This window comes from Aptenodytes forsteri, unplaced genomic scaffold, assembly GCF_000699145.1.
Source record: "Aptenodytes forsteri isolate BGI_AS27 unplaced genomic scaffold, ASM69914v1 Scaffold114, whole genome shotgun sequence".
Lineage (NCBI taxonomy): Eukaryota > Metazoa > Chordata > Aves > Sphenisciformes > Spheniscidae > Aptenodytes > Aptenodytes forsteri.
This window is the reverse complement of record NW_008795364.1, coordinates 5,214,358-5,235,356: the sequence shown is the minus strand read 5'-3', so window position 1 is coordinate 5,235,356 and position 20,999 is coordinate 5,214,358. Positions and strand designations below refer to the sequence as shown.

General features: G+C 38.6%; 2 protein-coding genes across 2 annotated transcripts in view; one reads left to right on the top strand and one right to left on the bottom strand.

The window, feature by feature from the left end:
- ZNF830 (zinc finger protein 830) overlaps positions 1-11,466 on the top strand; it is a 12,811-nt gene extending 1,345 nt beyond the window's left edge. Inside the window, exons 2-9 of the mRNA XM_009280212.1 lie at positions 1,011-1,212; positions 1,772-1,805; positions 3,191-3,396; positions 3,747-3,837; positions 4,510-4,573; positions 7,362-7,442; positions 8,796-8,872; positions 10,789-11,466. Coding sequence (XP_009278487.1) covers positions 1,011-1,212; positions 1,772-1,805; positions 3,191-3,396; positions 3,747-3,837; positions 4,510-4,573; positions 7,362-7,442; positions 8,796-8,872; positions 10,789-10,972 — 939 coding nt within the window. The 3' untranslated portion in view covers positions 10,973-11,466. The remainder of the gene's footprint in view (positions 1-1,010; positions 1,213-1,771; positions 1,806-3,190; positions 3,397-3,746; positions 3,838-4,509; positions 4,574-7,361; positions 7,443-8,795; positions 8,873-10,788) is intronic.
- A 9,122-nt stretch (positions 11,467-20,588) lies between these two features.
- Positions 20,589-20,999, bottom strand: part of LOC103899689 (poly(rC)-binding protein 3) — a 53,611-nt gene continuing 53,200 nt past the window's right edge. Inside the window, exon 12 of the mRNA XM_009280197.1 lies at positions 20,589-20,937. Within this exon, the coding sequence (XP_009278472.1) occupies positions 20,589-20,937 (349 nt within the window). The remainder of the gene's footprint in view (positions 20,938-20,999) is intronic.

Here is a 20,999-nt window from a genome sequence, read left to right as displayed (position 1 = left end):
GCGGGCCTTGGTGCCGGTGCTCTGGTGGTGCTGGCTGCCCGCTGGCCGGTGGTGCGGGTTTCGGCTGGGCGCTGGCTGGGTTTTTGTTGTTCAGAAGTGACTGGGCACCACGTGAGAAGGGGGAAGGACAGGGGAGGTTACGCCGCGTTAAGGGAGGCTAGGGGTTTGCTGCTTTTTGAGGTGCACGCTAATGGCTAACACTTAAGTATCTGCCAGGAGAGAGCAGTGTAAAAACAAGCCCGATTGTTTTGTCTTGTTTTGTTTTTTTAAAACCTACGTACGCATTGAAAGGCCCGCACTTGAGAGAATCGTCCCCTGTCTTTCAAGGGACGTACTCTTAAGATGAAGCTGTTCCCGCGTTGGCGACAACTTAACTGTCACTTGTCTGCAGCTTTGCATCGTTGGACTTGGAAACCCTCCTCGGATTTACTTTGTTACGTGTATGTTAGCAAGTGACAGCTTACATGTCGTTAAGAAAACACGTTTTGTTTACAATTTAGCAGTAAAGATAAAACATTTGTAAAACAATTTCAGGGAGCTTGTAACTTGGATGCAACCTTAAGTGTGGGTTTTTTTTTTTTTTATTCTTTCAAATTCTGCTGCTGCTTAACGGAAACTGAGAGATTGCATTTCATTTTGCAAGTACTGAGGAAAAAGACCAAAAGAACTGAGGGGTTCCTCGTTCATTACCTGCGTTCTGGGTAGATCGTTGTGGCAAGGCACAGTGACGTGTCTTTAATACTACTGCTGTGTTTTAATTTTAAAGCACTTAATATACCAGATGAGGCCAGCCTTCCTGCTCTTTCCTCCAGTGTTTTACTAATGTAAATGTCACTGATCTTAGACTTCCCTTTCTCACTCATACAGTCTCCCTTGTGCAAGTGTCAATTCCTCTCCCCCCATGTCACATCATTCAAGAGACTGACAGAAACATTGGTCTTGGTTTCTGTATCGGTGATGTCTATTTCAGTGATCTTGTTATAGAAAGATATTAGCTCATTTTAATAAAGTATTCTAAAAGAGCTGTACTTGAAGCTGCAATCCAGAAGTTCCTGCTAGGAAAGCCTCCTGAATTTTGTACTTCTTTACAGAGAGTTGCAGAATTAAAAGGCACAAAGCAGACAGCAACAGGTTCAGCTGCTAGCACATCATCTCATCCTGTCAAGAGAAAAACTATTGACACAGAAAATACAGAGTTGAAGAAAGTAAAAGGTAAGGAGAGAAAAATACTTATCAAGTACTTGCCAGAATCTAGCCATTTTACATCTTGAATGTTTTTGGTTTGTTTTTTTCCTATGGAAGTGAGTGTGAATACACAAGACTGTTGAGTTAATGTCAGCCTGTTGCTGCTGAAAAGGGAAAAAGTCTGTCTTGCTCTTTCTCTGTGAGTTCACTGATCAGGAGAAAACTGCACTTTTGGTAGTCTACCTAGTTTTCTTCTGGGTTATTGGGTTCAATTAGGTCATGGGGCTGTGGGCTTGGTCAAAACAGAACTAGAAACAGTATAAGTTAAACAGTAGAAGCACTTGTTCAGAAGTAGTGTTATTCCTTTTCAGTGGGATCAAGCCATTGGATTACCACAAATCACGCATGAAAGTTCATGCTGAAAAGAAAGATAGTTAATTTTTTTCCCTTGGTGTTACTGAACATGTAAATATATGAAATACATGAAAGTGGGCATTTGTGAACTTGCTGCTGTAGTAAGACTTTATTTGAGGGATTTTTTTTTAAAAGTATGGGTTGTAAGAAGTGACTCTTGGCTGTTATACAGGTACGGACGAAAAGCCACATACGTCTACATCTGGGTAAGCAGATCTTATTACATGTGTTCTTTTTGTAACTGTACCAACCGTTACATTCTCACCCTGTTTTTCCTCATCTCTCCTTCCTAGCCAAGGGTAAAGATTCAGAGAATCAGCAGATCCCCGCTTCTGCTCATTTTCTAATGTGGGTGTATATTCCTGAACATGGCAGCATCTTCCTCAGTGCAGATGAGAAAATCATGGTATTAACTCTAGGGCCTGTGACAAAACAGGAATTATTTTACTGTCACTATCAGACTTTTAAAGATTAGTATGTGGTGGTAGTACGCAGTTTGCTAGAATGAAAATAACTAGATTGTGGCATGCACTCTAATCTTCAATGCTAGCATACTGCAGAAGAGATGGTAGTCTGAAATTAAGACAAATTTTAAATGTACATTTAAATGATATTTATTCACAAAACTACTAACAAATGTCATCAACAGATCTTTGTTAAGATGTTTTTGTCACTTAAAATTCATGTAAATGCATATCTTGCAGTTGAACTCTCACAAATATAGGAGTGTATTTGACTTCAAGGGATTGGGTTAAGCATCTTACTGCCACTAAAGATTTTTGATGGTATTTGGATATCTTTGTGGGGTCGGTAGATGTCACACGGGGCCTGCAGGTCTCCTGTACGCTTCTTAACAGGATAAATTATTATTGTCTTGCATAGATATTACGTGCTGTTATCTTGACACTAGAAGACGCTTACCTTGTAGAAATTTTGAGTGTGTGTGCAAAATTAACGGTTGAGTGGTTTGTTCATTATTAAACCAATCAGTATGATGATTTTAAAATATAACCTGGAAAAATGTTTGGCTTGGAGGCCTGCAGGTATTCTAAGCAAATCTGGGTTTTCTCATTGCTGAACCTGTGTGGCCCTTCTAAGCTGCAGTTCTGAGCCGCAGTAGATACCCCAAATAAGTAGCTGTGTTTATACATGAAGGTTATCAAGGTTTACGTGACATTAATACGACCGCTGAACTATGAATTTTGTATTTAATGTGTTCACAGCAGGTATACAGACGCAAATAACTTCGAATGTGGAAATAGAGTTACCGTATCTGCCATTCCTCCAAATGCACTTTGTTACAGGATATTTTTATTAATGTTTCTGATATTGAATATTCAAACAGAAAAATGGAACTGAAATCTGTTTTCAGAATTAATCTGAGCATTCCTGGGGAACTTCAAAAAAAAAAAAAAAAAAGGAACAAGTATGTGCTGCCTTCAGACAATGGTTACATCGGTAGCTGCGCAGTTTAGGGTATTGCACAATATCTAAAAGATCGTATTGCTCACAGATCGAATAGGCTTTGGATGCTAGACTGTAACTGATTTTTGTGAAGTTTGAAATAGTTCTGTTTTGTGTTCTTTACTAGGCTACCAGCAGATTTTTTTGATGAAACAGAGCAAGATAGTGCAAACAAACAGCTTTCAAAGGGTTCAGGTCCCAGTTTATTGTCAGGAAATTACGATGATGATGATGATGAAGAAGAACAAGATCAATCAAACAAATCTTGTGTTACGCATAATACTGAAATTCCACCTCCAACTCAAGAAGTAATAGCTAATTCTCTGCCTGCAGGTAACGATGACTGAAATAGTAAGTGATTCAGTAAGAAGAAGCTGTGTTTTAACTGATGATGGAAGGGTTTTAATTTACTTTTCTAATTATTGCTATTAGCTGGTTAGGGTGTGTTATATTGGAAGTAGAGAAAGGAGATTCTCTGCTAGTTTGTTATTGTGTGGTGTTTTCTGAGCATGCTTATTGATTTTATGTTCTAATTGTTTGAGGCTGTCAAGTGAAATAATGTCTGGCTGTTCTTCCCTTGATTCAGTAAGGTATTAATTGAAATTCCTGTCTTCTGTCTAGTCAGAACTATAAAGAAGCTTGAACAGTTCTTTTTGTTCATCGGCTTCTGTCCTTTCTTGTAGACTTCTTTGACAGCAAAACCACAGCTGCTCCTATAGTTTCCCATTCAGGGTCCATACAGAAAGCAGAGATACAAGAGAAGATAGTGGAAAGGTAAGCAGTCAAATCAAATACTGATAAATTTGGGACTTGTAAATAAACATTATCCTTCCCGGAAATACAGACTGTGATCACTTAAAAATCTGTCATATTGGTAACTTGTATTTGGAATAGTTTGTATATACATCAGCATCGAGCATTATTTCAGACAGGTATTTCACACCCTAAGGGCAGGATAAGAGAAGAAGTAATGCCATACGGTGTCTGTTAAACATCTCCATTTGCAATTTTTAACACAGGATACTTCTGAAGCTTAGTGTCAACCACTGGTTTTTACTGTTTAAAGAAAACCATTTGCTTGTTCTGTAGTAACAGTTCAGCTCACTTGGGCACTTTTTTAGACAGTGGTTTAGGCTTTCAAAAGTAGAGACTGCTGTTAAAATGTTTGGGTGCTCAGCACACTGGAAAGAATAGTTTAAGAAGCCTAAGCTCTTGTTTTGACAGTGGGGTTTAAACCTGTCTGTGCAGTCCTTGTAAGTTAGATAAGACCAAACTGAAGAAGCAAGTTTTGATGGTTGTAGGTAAAACTTGGGGCGTAAAAAAAACTTGCTTCATTTCTAGGTCCTTTTATAAAAGATTATGGATTTTATTCTTGACTATTTTTAACGCTACAATAAAGCAGGTTGCAAAGTGTTAACTCGAGATAATAGTAATCAAACATTTCAGGAAAGAAAACACCGCTGAAGCTTTGCCAGAAGGTTTCTTTGATGATCCTGAAGTGGATGCAAAAGTAAGTGATCTGCTCATTTGATGCTGCTGGATTTTTTTCTGCCAGTTGTAATGATTTTCTGAGTAGTGAAGATGCTTTTCCAGGTAATTAGTCATACCAGAATACAAGAAAATGACTGAACTATTTTGGTTCGTATTAATTAGAAGACATGAAAAGGGGCAGAGAGGGGCAAGAAGAGCTTGTTAAATCATCTCTCATAGCGTATTTTTGATTGTGGTGCCTTTGTGGCTCTTAAAGAAAACTAAAGAAGTGTTATTTGTTGGCTAAAACGCTGGACTGAGATTTGGACAATCCACCTGTTACTTTTATTTCTTTGAGTCACCCCGGGAAAAGCGTTTCACTGAATTTGTACATCCAATTCTGCCTCTGAATTGAGGATATAAAAACAGTTCTCTAACGTCCTTTGAGAGATCCTGTTGAAAAGTGTTAAGAGTTACTATGCAACTGATACTATGCATCCTGTTAGAATGAAAATAGGTAGATTATTGCATATACCGTGATCTCTAGTACTGGCATACTATAACAGTGATCTTGGTTTTCAACCCTCTTGTCTTTTACTGTTATGGGTTTTTTTGATGCTTGGAAAAGAAAAGAAAGGTGCGCATTCAATGTGTTTGTCAAAAAAATCACAACTAAAAATCTTGGAATTTTGATCAAAATCATTCATACTTCCTTCAACTTGCACAGTACCAAATGACGACCAAAATAAACAGATATTTGAAATACAAAGCTTTTTTTGTTTGTAAAATTTACCACAGATTTGATGACTTTCCTGCTTTCTTTATTGAAATAATACTGTGGTAGGCTCAAAGTCTTTTTTATTTTCCTTGAGTATATTTCCCTATTTTTCACACTGTGGAAGGCTGCTGGTGTATTTAAATTGAGTCGAGTCATGACTTCTGATTTGGAGAGCTTCCAAATAATGCTTCTTTACATTCAGTTAGTTCCACTGTCACAATTACAGGCTTAGGTGTGTCTTAGTTGCTCTGGCAAGATTCTTTTGGCACCACTCGTGCCCACATGTTGGCATATGTGAATAGTTTTGAATAATGACATTCTGAATATTGAGTTACATAGCTGAAAAAAATGCACTTTTTTTTTTTTGCATATGACTAATTGGTATGTTACACTTTTCAAATACTTGGTTTCACCGTGAGTTGGGAAGCTTGTAGAAAGCGGGAATGTCTAGCAGGCAAAGGAGAATCTGCTTGTATCTGTGAGGACACTGGTTAGTGATCTTTGTTCTGGTCATTGCCTCAGCTGATAAAATTTACAAGTGGATACATGTTCCAATAAGCTCTTCTTGAATTGCTTGCAGGTATTCTTCTCTTTAATCAGCCCTTTCTAAGTTTTGCTAATATGCAGGGGAAGGAAAATGTTTGTGACATCGCTTATGTTGTGATTGCTGCAGTGTTTCTGTGTTGGAATCATACAAAAATAATTATTTTCAGAATTAACTGAGCTTTTTGGAAGGGAGATTGTGGGCTTGAAAAATGTTGGTTCTTTACATCAGGAATTTATAAAGCATATAAATTCTGGATTAGATAAATATTTCAAGGAAAAATAATACCTTTAGTCTTTAAATTTATTGTAAGAAATACAAATAATTATGAATTACAAAAGACAACCACAATGCATAATAACACAGTACATACACATATGATAGAAATAATCACAGAACAGAAAAATGAAATGACGACTATAACTTCCCAGTACGTAGTTTGCTTGGAAGCTTCTAATTTATTCTATAAACTTAATTCATACTACTGGATTTTGTATAATCGTTCAGGAACAAAACGTACCAAACTGTTGTCTTTACCATGATGATGACTGATGTGTTACCAAAAGAGAGGAATGAATAAAGGAAAAATAAAACTAATGCAAAAAGATGATGTCATGAATTATTCTGTTCAAACTGCTTAGTTCTCCCAGCTATATAATTTCCACCCAGTCCAGAGCCAGGCATAATCTCTCATCTAACATATGTTATATGCCACATCTTACAGTCTTGAATTGTGGAAGTTTTGGTTACACAGGTAGATTATCTTGCTTATTTGCTTGTATTAAAAGCACAGTCTGGTTTTGATTACCTTAGTTGTAGATCTTAGACACATTCTTACAGCTACTTGCTTTTTCAGTCTTTTTGTCTTAGTAATTAATGCCGTCTACCACAGAAGAGAAAGCTTTGCATGTCGTTAAAATTGGTATGCAGCTGTACTATTCCTTCTGTTAGCCAACAAAATTAGACTAGATTTGAAATATAGTCAGACTATCTAACACCAGTCAGACTAGTGACTGAATCATTTGATATTTTATGTTATGCCAAAGGCAAATAATTCACTCCTTTTTGGCTTGTGAGATAGCTACTATATATGATTGAACAGGCAGCTTACAGAAGAATTTAGAAGTTACCACCTAACGTAGTGAAATTACAGACCATCAAATTAACAGACTTAGTCACTTTTTTTAATCCAAACATTCCACACTATCCATTCTTAGTCAATTATTCTTTAATGCTAGAGTCAAGGATGTTGTTTTAATCCAGGAGTAGAGTCAGATGTTTTCCTCCAAAACCATTGTGCAGCTGCACTCTCTTGTTCATATACATTACTTAATCGGAGTTATGTTGACCAGACTTTTTGGAGAACACGGCATAATTTGTTCTGTTTCTCAGGTGTTTTATTTCGGAGAACACAGCATAATTTGTTCTGTTTCTCCAGGTGTTTTACAGTGCCCCAGAGTCACTAGATGTAAATTGTTAATAAGCCTGCTTTTTCATGTTCCTTAGGTGCGAAAAGTTGATGCTCCAAAGGATCAGATGGACAAAGAATGGGATGAATTTCAAAAGGCAATGCGACAGGTCAACACAGTAAGTAATGGAATCTATTTTTATTGATTCTAAATACTATACACAATAAGGAAAACAACAGTTTCATGCAGCTCTGCAGAATGACTGACATCTGCATTTGTCAGTTGTTCGTTGCAATGCAGTGTGTAGTTAAATGCACTTTACAAATGAGCAAAGGGTTCCTTCTGTTTTCCGCTTAAGGGAAATTAAGTTGAAAAAACTTACGATCAGGATCCAGTCATCAATATATATCTAGTTACATTTGTTAAATTGTATTTAAATAAGATAGCATATACCTCAGATCAGCATCCTGAGGTGTGTCCTGTATCCAAACAGGACATAATTGTGGGCTCTTATTTAGATGAGATATATTCATATTTTAACCTTGAAAAAAACAGAACAGAACACCACCTGTTTGTCTGTCTTTTTCAAAAAGGATCTATAAAGTGTAGGTAACCTGCGTTTTATGGTTGACTTAAATGTTCTGGAAAGGAGCCCCAAAATTTGGGAAAGTGACAGAAGATTTTGTGTGTGTGAGACCTAAGTTGGCCGCAATTTTTATGTACCTCCATTTTTTACTGTTGAGCATTGCATGGAAAGTCTTCCCGTGCTTTTTTGTACGATACAAAACACTCGTTACAGATACCTGGTGTTCTCAATCTTCCCCTAGAGTATTTGCTAGGTTTTTTTAATTTTAATTGTAAATAATTGCTCGTATGTCAACTGCTAAGAAAAGTGGTGCAAAAAACCTTATCATTGCTCATTTTAAAGTGGTCAGCACTGTAAACAGAGCGAATGTTCATACAAAAGCAGTGGTGGATACATTTTGCTAGCATTAGCCATTCAGATAATTCTTCAGCTTAGAAGGAATCTTCTCAGTTATGCGTGGACCATTGATTGCATAGCATCTCCCAGACATTCAGATTTGAGAAAGTATATGCTGAAAAAAATAACAGGTTAGAAACACTTCGGGATCTAGTGGGAATATTTAACCAATACTTTCAATAAGCTTGTGTAATTTAGTCCCAAGCATTGGGATACAGCTCCTATTTCAGCCTCAGACTTTGGATGCGCGTAGTTTGTTTATGCTCAGTTTCAAATAGTAGCATATTGAAAAATTCAAAAGGTTAACCCCAAAGCAGCCAAACTACTTTTAACTTTTAGTTTTAAGAAAAAGCATTTCCATTTCAAATTAAACCAGATCCGTTTTTTTCTGTATTTGCCTCCAGAGTCTTTTGTGAAGGTGGGAGTATTTGTATAGGAGATTGACACTGGCTTGAGGTAGGGGGGAGGAAGGGAAGACACAGACATCAAAAAGGAACAACAGTGAAATTCAGGATGAAGGTGAATTTTCTTAGCGCTTTTCTGGTTTAGATTTCAGAAGCAATAGTGGCAGAAGAGGATGAGGAGGGACGACTAGATCGTCAGATTGGAGAAATTGACGAACAGATGTAAGTAGATCAATTTTTCCTCAAACTTTCTGTTCTCCAGCAGTAATGGATCACTATTTGACTAGAGTGATAAAAACGTTTTTAATCTTCTGTGATACTACCTTTCATTAATCACCTAAATATTTGAAGGAGAAAGACAGGCTCCCTCAAATTGCAGAATGATACCTAATAAAAACATGAATTTTGGTGCAAAGTTATGTAATTACTTGCAAAGAGAGAATGCGCTAGAATTACTGAAAATACAGCAAACAGGCATGGGCAAAATAAAGCAATAGACAGCAAATTCTTTGAACAAACTGTCCCCCTTCGCCCTGTCAGATGTCTTAATTTGTATTTCTCTGTGAATTCTGATTGATGTTGAACTCATGTGAACACTTTTAAAAAAACAAGGTCTGATATTCTGCACTGCAATTAAAATTTCGATAACGAGATTTGTGTTTTGACCATCCATTTGCTGTACTGAAAATGCCCTGTTCTGTGACTTAACTCTTCTTGTTTCTAATAAAAGTTTACTTAAAGGTTTTGTTGAATGATGCACTTCATTACATGAAGTGGGTCGTTTTGTTTTGTTGAAATGGTAGGTGTAGCAGTTGGATAAGCATTAGTTTAAACTCTAAGTAACCTGAAATACAGCTTAGTAGAACAGATTGTTACCATTATCATGTAGCTTCACACATTGATTAACAGTGATTATGGCAATGCTAGTGATTGGAAAAAAAAAAAAAAAAAGATGAATTCTGATTTTAATGAACCTTGCAACAAAAAGAAGGCACTAAAAATTAAAGCAATGCTTAAGCCACCTGGCCAGATTTACATGCTACAGATAATCAGCGTATAGTAACAATAGTGTTGGGATCAAACTGAGCTTTGATAGTACAGGGATGTCTTTTAACAATGTCCATGTAATTTTGGAGAGGGCTTGAGCTAAACCTGGCTGCCTTTGAGCATTCACTTTTACCAGTAGCTTAGGATGCTATAGTATGTAGAACCAAATTCAGAAATTTGTAGAGAATTTCAAGTTTGTTACCGTAATCATTTTTCCCAAAATAAAAGTTCCAAATCGATTTTTAAAGACTGTTTTTGTAGCTTTGTCTTCTGAGTGCATTTAAATGCAGGCTATTTCGAATTAAATTCAAAATCAAATTAATTCCAGTTACATTCATGTTTTCCTTAGCCTTCAAATCTTCAGCTGTGCCTGCCTGTAAGTAATCATGTTGCAGATATGCAAGGGGAAACAGGATCCAGATAATAATCTTTCCTTGTTGACTCTTCCTAACAAACAGGAATGAAAGAAGCAAAGATGTATTTAAATCAGGCTGATACTACTTGGCATTTTCAACAAAATACCCTGTTAAAATGGCTAGAATCATTGTTATAAAACATATTTCAAGGACAGAACTTTTTAAGTAAGTGGAAAACTGAAACTCGTGGATTATGTTTACTTAAAATGTTCTGTTACAGCACACAGTAAGCCAATAAAGGATCGGAACACTTGTGCTGCCTTTTTGTTTTCAGAGATGCCATCACGAAGTTATCAAAATTGATAGCCAATTGATATCTCACCTTTCTACCGTATATGAAAACCATAAGTGGAGCAAAGAATGGCGTCTCTTCTTGTGTGGAAGTGGATATTGGTTCTGTGCTTTTTTTAAAATGATTTGTGGTGGTATTGCAGTTGTGAAATATTTGGATTAGATCTCATTACTGGAGAATTGACCACACCTCGCCTCTGGTCTGTTTCCACTTGATTAAGACAGAGAAGGTGCACTAGCATATTGAAAGCTTATTTTTTTAATTGATGGGAAGCTGTGGAGCTTTTTTTTATCCAAAGTTGGAGAAGCAAAATCCAGCACTGTAGAAAATCCAATTAATGTGGAAAGGCCACAAGTATTAATGGGTGGTTTACTTTTCAACAGTGAATGTTACCGCCGTGTTGAGCTTTTGCGTAACCGTCAGGATCTGATGAAGGAGAAGTTAAAGGAAGCCATGAGATTAAGAGCAACTCAACAGAAAGAGGACGAGGCTATTGGTAGCGAAGATGAAGAAGAATTGCAGGATTTGCTGTCTCAAGACTGGCGGGTGAAAGGGGCTTTGTTGTAGCATTTCTGCAACGTGGCTGATACTCTCTTTATCTGTGATGTTACTTCCGTTGTTAGAAGTGAGATGCTTTTGTTAAATATTTATTTAAAGAGGATCGTGAGGTGGTAAAGAGCCAAGCGTATTAAAAAAAATAATCTTTGTAGATCTACAATGGTGTATTACTTGCTGTAAAAACTGTATATTGCAAATGTTTTACAATATTGAATGTACCTTTCCTATTAAAATTATTGGTTTCCTACCAGAGGTATTTTCATGGGATTAGTAATTAACTGAAGAATCTCTAAGGTTTTGGAAGCATTAGATATATCTGGTAATTTTGAGACTTGGATTATTGTGTATAGAAGTAAAGGACTAGCAAAAGTGATAGTGTATGGAGTTTTCCCAGACTGGGGGGTTAGGGAAAGGAAAATATCAGGCATTTATGTTATCTTAAAATTTGTAAGTGCTCTTCTGTCCATTGCCCCAGCTCCCAATAAAATATGTACATTTTTTTCAGGATCTGTTACAGTTTCTCTGTGTATGTAGGGCCAAGCTCAGAAACGTTGAGCTACAGCTTCTGCACAGTGTATGCTCTGTGATGTGCCATAGGCAGTGCTGAGTATTTTTCTTTATAGTATCTTGTTTTGCTTAGTGCAGCCATAGTTTAGCATACCTCACATTTCTTCAATCAGAGGGATGAAAACGCAATGGTTACATATTTGCATAACTAAATGAAAGGGTGGCAAAACGCCAGAGAGGAAGGTACTGCACTGGAAACTGATGAGGTAAAATAATTTATCTAGCTGCAAAGACTGGAAGTTTTCTTAAGATACTGTCTTAAGCACAGAGAGCACCTAAATTGATTTCTGTTCTGATAAACACAGATGAAGTAAGCTCAAGAACCAAGAAACTTGACAAGATTGGGATGTGGAAAGCACAACTACCTTGAGCTTTGGTAAGTGTCTTTTTTTTTTATGAAGCATATTTTTTTTACTTTTGCAAATCTTAAAGCATTTCAAATGTGCTGAGGACTTTTGAAAAAGGACAAATGTGTGGTTTAATTTTTATCAAAAAGTAAAGTTGTGAAGGAACAGCTTAACATTTTCCTGTTTTAAAGATTCTAGTTTTAAAACAAGTTAGTGAGGTTTTAAGGGAGAAAACAAGCTTTGTTCTTACGAGAGCATTCTAGATGCTCGCTTCAAAGATGTTTATTAACCAAGCAATAAAGAGAAAAACTAAAGCTTGATGTTTGATTTGCCTGTTTTGGAAGAAAGACTTGATATGGTGGGAGCCCTTTCCGTATTGTGAGATGCTTTTTTACCACTCCTGGCTTCCATGATCCTTGGGTTCAGCTCTTTATATTTATAAAGCTGTCAAAATTCAAGCAATGGTCCTTAGCAGTTTGGTGCATCCATTTATGCCTGCTCACACATGCTGGCTTACAGCTGTTGTTTTTTGACTGATTTAATAACCGTAAGTGTAAGTAGGTGTTACTGCTAAAATGTTTGACACAACACTGCAGTCTTACATGAATTAGTACTGTTGTTGGGATAGCAACGTTCAGAGAGTATTGAAATACAGAATACAGAAACATTCAGAGAGTATTGAAACAAATAATGAATGTTTTGGCAAGTTGGAGAAAACTTAGTTGGGCCAAAACTGAAATAAAATTTCCTTTTATAGCGTGAAACATTTGAGTATCAATGTATAAGGCGCCTATTGTGCTGTAGTGAAATATCTCTAGATCCATTTATCACTATGAAGAGAACTTTCAGCTGAGAGGGTGGTACAATATTAGCAGATGGACAGGTTTTTTTCAGAACAAAACAAAAGACAGTCCCCCAGTTTCACTCTCAGAAGAGCTAAGCTAAGTTTGTAATAGTTCTGCTTATCTTTACTTTTCAGTCACTCATCAAAGCATACTAGCTTGCTAACACTGAACTTTAGAACCGCTCTCTGCATTTGGCTTAATGTCAGAGAAACAGATGTGACTAAAGTCAGGTTACACTGAGCGTCATGAATGTACATGTTTTTACAGTATAAAAATGTTAATCTCCTGAGATTATAAGTTCCATTTTGTACGTACATCTGTAACTTCACTTTCATTTTGTACATCAATCTGCAAATCATGGTTTCAACTGCAGATAAATAGGAAAGGAAGTGAGCGTTAGAACGGTTCAGCTGTTTAGCTCAGCTGCCCTCCTCTTTAGAGATACCTCGTGGTAAGAAGCTAAAGGCAGCGAGTTTAGTTGCAGTGGAGGGAGCTTGTACATTCAAATCCAAACCAGTGCAGCCCATTGTTTTAATTATTATTAGGAATAGATGGCAGGAATAAACACCAGATCACTCATCACTATATTGATTATCTTTGCATAACTTCTGTTGAAACAGTAAAGACGAGGGACCAGCCAGCGGGTTATGTATTGCTGGGGAAGTAACTGACAGCATTGGTCCCTCTTGGTTGTTGCTTGTTTAAGATTTGATGCTTTTTTCCTTGGAGGAATCTCGTAGATCCACAAATAGTGTTGTATACAGGTTTTATACAGCTTACTGCGTACAACTGTACATTTCTTCATTTGAAACAAAGCTTTCGGAGAGCTTTGTGAAGAAGATAGGAGTGGCTTTGCTATCTGTATCCTACGTGACCATTGATGTACATGTGCTGTTGTGTCGAGAAGGCAAGAAATCATCCTGCTTTTTAGCAATGAAAGTAGCATGGCTGTAAGGGAGAAAAGGGAATTATCTCAACCTTACTGAACAGTCAAGCTAATGTATCAAGGTAAATGATCTCCTGTGTCTTAGAAAAACATAGGCATAATTAATTTATATTTTAAATCTCTCCTCTGTTTTAGAAAACAATTTTATGAACTTCTGATGAGCTAGATAATTAACCAGAGCAAATAATTGTTTTTAAAAATATGTACTTCCTTAATTTCTTTCTAACTTCTTAACTTTCTTGAATTATATTTTTAAACAATAAAGATGAAAGCAGTCCTAATAACTAGCTCTGTCCATAGCCACTATTAAAAAATGAAGTTTTAATCTCTGGCACAGTGGAATTCAGAAGAATATTTTATTTCTCTGATCTCCAGGACTTCAAGAAAACTGAAGAATCAGATTTAAGGGGGAAGAGAGCATTTGTAATCCTTATTTATTGAAATACTAATGGAGAGTGTTGCCCAAATTTAAGAACTGTGGGATTTCATGCCACCAAAAAATAGTGATTCCCAGCTCAGTGTTTCTGAAACTGGTAAGTGACTTTAAGGGCCAAAATGTGTGTGCATGTGTGTTTGAAATGGAGGTCCAAGTAGCAGCTCTGCAGGGAGCAGATAACCATAGCTGCTACTGCCAGTTGGTGGTTAGCTGTTCTCTGGCAAGTGCAAACAATCACAAATGGTAATCTGTGTGCTAACTTCTCTCCCGTCATGGAAGAAATAAGCTGCTGCTGTCATGACTTAGAAGTAGATGTGGAAAAAGGGCTGTATTTGGTACAGAGGAGCCCAAAAGTGATTGCGCAAAAACAACCAAACCAAAATAACAGCAGCAAACAAAACAATGTTCTCATTTGCTAACATGATTGTTTGTCATTCCTCCACTAAAGCGTATAATTTTAAAATTTGCTTTGGAATCACAAATACTAGTTAAAAAGAACACTAACATTAGCTTTGGTCAGCCCCCCTGCCAATACATTCAATTTGAGGAGAGACAAATTTTGCTTATTACATGCCACTGTAATTAAATTCTCTGCATTTTATCATCTTAAAAACGCTGGGCTAGAAATAGCTCAAATAAGAAAAGTCATATTACTCAAAGATTTTCAGCACTTAAAAATACTTTCTTTTTTCTTACAATCAAGAAACCTTGCACTAGGAAATCAGACACTCAACCAAAAGGAATCATGCTGTAGCTGTCATTAGAAACCATAATATCAGTATATAATGTTTCAGAAATTCCCTTTCATTAGGTAACATCAGATGAATTTGACACTTCTCTTTCAGTTACTGTCTTGAGACATATGCCAGTCTGTAGAGTGACAGGACACATGCATTGATGCAGAAACTGATTTAATCAACATTACTGTGTTCCTTCCTGGAACCAAGGAGTAAGTACACTTCAATGGCAAGAAAGGCGGTATATACTTGTATCCCTAGAAAGTGTCACTCAGCCCAGGAGATTGAAATTTTTTGGTGTGAAGCAATTTTTCAGTATCTGCCTTCATTTAATCTTCTGTTCATCCCTTCACTTAGAACTATCCTGGCCTGTTAGCTGGGAAAAGAAATGCGAGCAATTCCCTTGTGTAGTCATCTAAGCCAGGTCTTTCTCCCAAACATATAGCTGAGGGACTAACGCCTTGCGTAATTGGTGGTTACAGCGCTTATAGAGGGTGTAAGAGATCTGTGTTCAAATCCTTCCTCTCTATGCTGTCCTTTGAACCTACAGTTCCTCTGATCTAGTTGAGCAGCCTAACAATTGCAGTCTTTCCTGTAGAAGCTGTGCCACTGCAAAATGATTGAATTAGCGAGCGTGTGTGACTTGTCTGATAATCACGACACTTGCCTGAGAAGGGGTAGGTCCTGTTCCAAGTGCGTAAACAGTGCTGAAATACATTCAGCTGAGACTGAGGCTATGGAATAAACTGGATTTGGATCTCCCCCATCCTGGAGAAGCACTCTTACTTTGATGCTGTTGGGTATTGAATGAAAAAACAGCTTCCATTTCTTCCTAGTTCGGGTGGGGAAGGTTCAGTGCATGCTTTAAGACTGTCTTGTGAAATCTCACAGAAACACCTTGCCCGTGCAGCCCGGTGAGGCTGAGGCACTTCCCAGGTGCCTACATTTGTGGCACCAGTGAGATCCATGCTGTTAGCTTCCTAGGAGCCTTGACTTGGCACAAATATGCACGTTGGGGCCCCTAAATGCCTTCTGGCTATGTCTGAGAACAGAAAGCACTCTGGACTAGGTTATGTGGCTGAATACCTCTAACTTCTTTGTTTGTTTGTTTGTTTTCTTTCTGGTTGACTATTCCAGCTGGCATTTGTACTTTCTATTTTTTTTTCACTAGAGAAACACAACAGAGCTTCTTGAATTCGTTTGAGATGTTTGCCAGAACTCTGATACCAATTTGATGATGTGAAAGCTGCAGAACTTGTGTTATCTTTCATTTGGAAACTCACAGTTGTGTGGGCAGTGACCTTTTCATATTGGGTGCATGCTTCCTCTTATCTACCTTTGGGCATGAGTGGTTTAGTTTTCTATCTTGGATAATACTATTTTTTACTTTTTTTTTTCCCCCCTCCAGATGTACCTTGTTGGTTTTGTTTGCCTGTTTTCGATGTTAAAGCTATCCAGGAACTTTTTCTTGCCGCTCAGAAATCTTTTCCAACTAAAATAATTGAGTCCTCAATTAGCCTAGATTTTATCACATTTCTGCCTGTATTTTTTGCAAAAGCCCTCTCAAAAGACTTCTCTTTTTCCTTCCTTTGTCCACGTGTCTTTATTTTAGCTCTCCTCATTCCACACACAAACGTGCCCGTGCACTAGTTTGTTTAAATCTCAGCCTGTTCTAGTCGATTCTGCAAGGCACATGAGAATTATTTATGTGAAAGATGCTATGCACAACAGAGCTGCTGCTGCCCTTTGCCTAGCAGCTTTACTGGGAGAGCAAAGCCTTGACCTACTTAGTGTTGAGCTGCAATAATGTTCTCTTTTTTTCATTTACGCTAGCCAGAGAAATAGCTTTTGCTGTTTAGGAAATGAAGAATATGGAGGTCCCTGCTGTGAAAGCAGCTTCAGCTCTCCTTTCAAGAGTAAGAAATTAAATATATTTTAACTAATGATAACACAGATTTTTATCGGGGCGAAGGTTAGTACTACAACCTGTAGTTCTTCCAGCCTAAGGGCTGGCATAGCTAATTCAACATTGGGTAGAGCTTCCTGGGTGCTGGCATGCAACGAGGCATTCTGTAATCTTCCTCGGCAGCCTTTATTGTCAAGAGATGCTCTGTGGCTGCATCTGTATTGAAAAAGCTGTTGACTTCTACAGGTTTCCAGGTCTGTATGCATGTCTTGATCATATCGTAGTTCCAGGCTCAGACTCAAGACCAAGATATGTAGCAGGTCTCTGTACCCTAGAGTCCATGGAAAATAATAGCGATATGCCCCACAAGTACTCAGCCGGGGCAGTGAGGGGAACCGGGACCCCAAGCAAAGTACCAGGAGACAAGTACAGACCTTAGTAGAGTAGGGATGGAGGTTGTGGAATTAGTCTCACGTCATTAAGGATGCTACTCACTTGCACTGCCAAAACCTCTGCTTTCTCATGAGGATAAAGCATTAAACGTGAAAGTATTGCCAACACCCTAAGAGGAGAGGTGGCCAGAGCGCAGCCAGAAGCGCTGTATGCAGCAACGACTCAGAGCCAGCCCCTTTCTTTCGCTTTCCTGTGAAGGGATAACTTGAGGCTGTGACTGCAGTGCTGCAGCAGACCCGAAGGAGGAGCTGAATGGCTCAAGCAGTGTGTCAGGGCAGGATGAGACACTTCCCTGGGCCAGCTCTCCAGTCTCCCTTTTTAACGCAAATTGTAATGCTCCTCCCAGCTGCTGGCCTAGCTTCCTGGCTGGGTGAAAGGTGCTGTCTAGAAGCCTCGTCGCTGAACAGTGCTGCTGGGATTGGGAAAATACGAAGGGTCTTAGCAATATTGTACTCGGTATCCAAGTTTGTTCTTTTGTTCTTGTTTTTCTTTCCCCAGTATCTGATCTTAAAATCAGTATGGGGAAACACGAGAGATACAAACCAGTGGCTTCTTGTACCAAGAAGCCAGATTCTGTCTTTTCTATGCAGCGTGAGTTTTCCGAAAGCAACTTTGTTAAAAACGAAATAAGGTTTTGCAGAGATACTGCTTACTAATTACACAATTTGGCTCCATCTAATCATGAAAAGACTCATCATCCCTGACAATGGGCTAATGTACTTCTAACGTTGCCAGTATTGCACAGTTGTTACACTCTTTCCCAATGAGCACTGGGACCTTAAGCGTGATGATATGAAACCTTTAATCATTAATGAAAACAAGCAATTTGTCTATGACCTTAGTTTGACAATCCATAAAATAGTGTTTCTCAAATGACAAATTAGCAACTTGGTTACAAAGAACAAAGTTTAAACAACACAACAGTTGTATGCACAAAGCTACCACGTCTTTTTTTTAAATCAGGAAAAAAATTTATTTATAAAAACGTCTCATTTAATTTACTGTCAAGTCTCTAGCTGAATACAGTGGTTTAGAACACTAACGGCCCATGCTTTTATACAGATTAGCCAAAGCATGAACATCAATGAAAATTAACCCCCAAAAATAACTTTTCTTTGCTGTATGTTATGAGCCACAACAGTGTTAAAACTGGAACAGTAATGAAAGCAACACAAGAGTTAGGAAGCACAGTTGCTTAAAGAGTAAAAGAAGTATTTTCTTTTGATGTCTCAGAATAATAAGAAAGTTAGAAATGGCAGAAACTCCTCTGTAGATTAGTCCATAGAAAGCATTGTCTCATGGGGCTTTGGAAAAGTCCTGTCTGGTGGCTAATGCACTAGGGCATGATGAGATACATTACAGAGCCCCCAGGCCAGTAACTTCTGAAGACAGCCTAAAATGTAGGAACAAAAACGAGGAAAAGAAAAGGGGGAAAAAAAAAAGGCAAAAAAAAAAAAAAAAGAAAAAAAATCTTCTCACTATTAAAAAAATAACACTTGAGTACAACCAGCATAGAACAGCATTTCAATGCAGGCAAGTTTTCTCACATAGAGGTTGGTAGTTTGTTTGTTTGTTTGTTTGTTTTTTTAAATGTCAGTTATTGAAACAGTTACAATAGTCCAGAACAATTTTACAGCAGTTTTCTAGAGCTCTTAAATAGCTGAGGTACCTTGACATTATTTCCAGTTTTTCCTTCATTATATACAAAAAAAAAAAAAACAACCAACCAACCAACAAAAAAACCAACAAAAAAAAAAACCAAAACAAAAAACCCAACAAAACCAACCAAACACCCCATTTGGATAAGTGCAAACTGTAACAATGGCAGGTCAACAAATGGTTACAGTGACAAAACTTAGTGCAAAGGTACTAAGGTGAAGAAAAGCCCACAGAATACAGAAATGACACAAAATACTGAGATAGTACTTAGCCCTATACAATAATAATAACACACTTTGAAATACCATGTTTTAAAAAGTATTGCATTTGCATTGTGTTTTTAGTTTATATTAAAATGCACTGAATACAGTTCAATTGTTAAAGCTTTGTGTCCAAGGAGTGCAAAGTGGATGAACGTGGCGGGCTAATGGGATTCTGGATTTGGAAGTGGTGAGGAAAACAATATTGCATTACTGAGTTATGCAACAGAAATTAAAAAGAAGGTGGATGGACAAACAGAAAATGCAGTTAAAAACTAGTTCCAACAGCTAGCAACCAGCCATTACATCACCCAGCTCTCTTCGGTTTGGCTGCAATTAGGTGTCTGGTTTTAGTTACTCTGAGCATCGTTAAGATCTTGTTAAAGGGATGTTACCTGTCCAGGCAGCAACCTTTGGATCTCCTTTGATAAGCACTAGATTTTATTCGTACTTACAGTACAGTCCGATTGCATGGTTAGGGGTGAGTTAAACAGGAATGTATTTAGAGAAACCTGACAAAAAATGGTCATTTTGGCTGAACAAAATATATGCGGGAGGGGGTACCAGAATAGCGACTGTGCATGTCTGGTTTGTACCTACTGTTAAGTACTTACGGAGACAAGTACTTTGTTGGTGTGTGTATAAGAGTAAAACATCTGAGCGCAAAAAAAAGGAGCCTGCTCTCCCTCCCTAAAGCGGGGTTCTTAAAATTACGTTTTTCCAACCCAGAGAAAAAGCGTTGCACCCTTTAAAAGAACGGAGTGGAAAGGCACGGGTGCCTGATATTTTTTTCTTGTTGTCTTCCAATCATTTTCGTTTAGGAGTTTTTCTCGGGCCAGAAAGCTTCATTTGTTGTACATAGAAGTACCTAAAGTTTGGTACTTTCTAGCCCCCATCTGCTCACAGGCAGGCGTCAGGGCAGGGGAGACGGGAGTCTTCAGGCCTGTTGAGAGCAGCAGAGTGACCGTGGGGGCCCAGCACTTCAGGTGGGATTTCAGGGGCGCTAGCAATCATCAGAAGTGCCAGATTTGCGGGCTCTAGCAACAGAAAAAAGTATCAGAGGTGCCCATTTGCCATAGAAAATTGTTCTGCAGTTGGAAGGATCCCTTCAAATGGATTTAACTTTCTTTTATATGCCAGGCAGTATTGCCGGAGCAGGACCGGGCTGTCAAAATTTTGCCTCATTTATGTTTTTTCTTTCTCGCCAGGTGTCTCCTTGCCGGGGTGGGGGCACCCTGCCGTGCTGCGGGGGGAAAGCCCCCGCGCCGGCGCCCGCCCGCTGTTGGAACTAGTTGGTAGGTGGTGCCCAGCTGTTAGTCGTTATGGAGAGCGGAAGACGACTTGAGTCGGCAACAGTTAACACTAGCAATTTAACAGAAAATAAAAGATGCCGTATTGTTTCCTTGATAACTAGGATCTACCACAGACTCTTGGTAGAGCTGGCAAAGCTTGCATTGTGTCTCATCCCTTCAATATGGAGCAAACTTCTGGCGGTCAGATTTCTTAACCCCGCTCGTCGAAGGAATTTTGGCAGTGTAAGCGGACAAACTCCCCGTGGCCCCCGCGGCGGCCGCGGCATTTAGTGCCAGGAGTGGGACAGTTTTCATGCCAAGCAGACTGGAGACAGGAACGGCATAGTGGGTGGTTGGCAGAGTTGGTAGGGGAGGGGGGGTACTGACGGTAACGGCGGAGGCGGCCGCCAGCACGGCCATGGAGGTGGGGGTGGAGGTAGGGGTGGCAGACTGAGAGAGGTTCATGTTGAGGTCAACAGGGGTCGTGACGGAAGCGGCCTGGGTGCTGACTTTAGCCATCTCTAAGCTGCAAACGAAGAGAGGAAGAGGAACAAACAGGTTGGGAGGGTCCAGCCAGGGCGGTGGGGC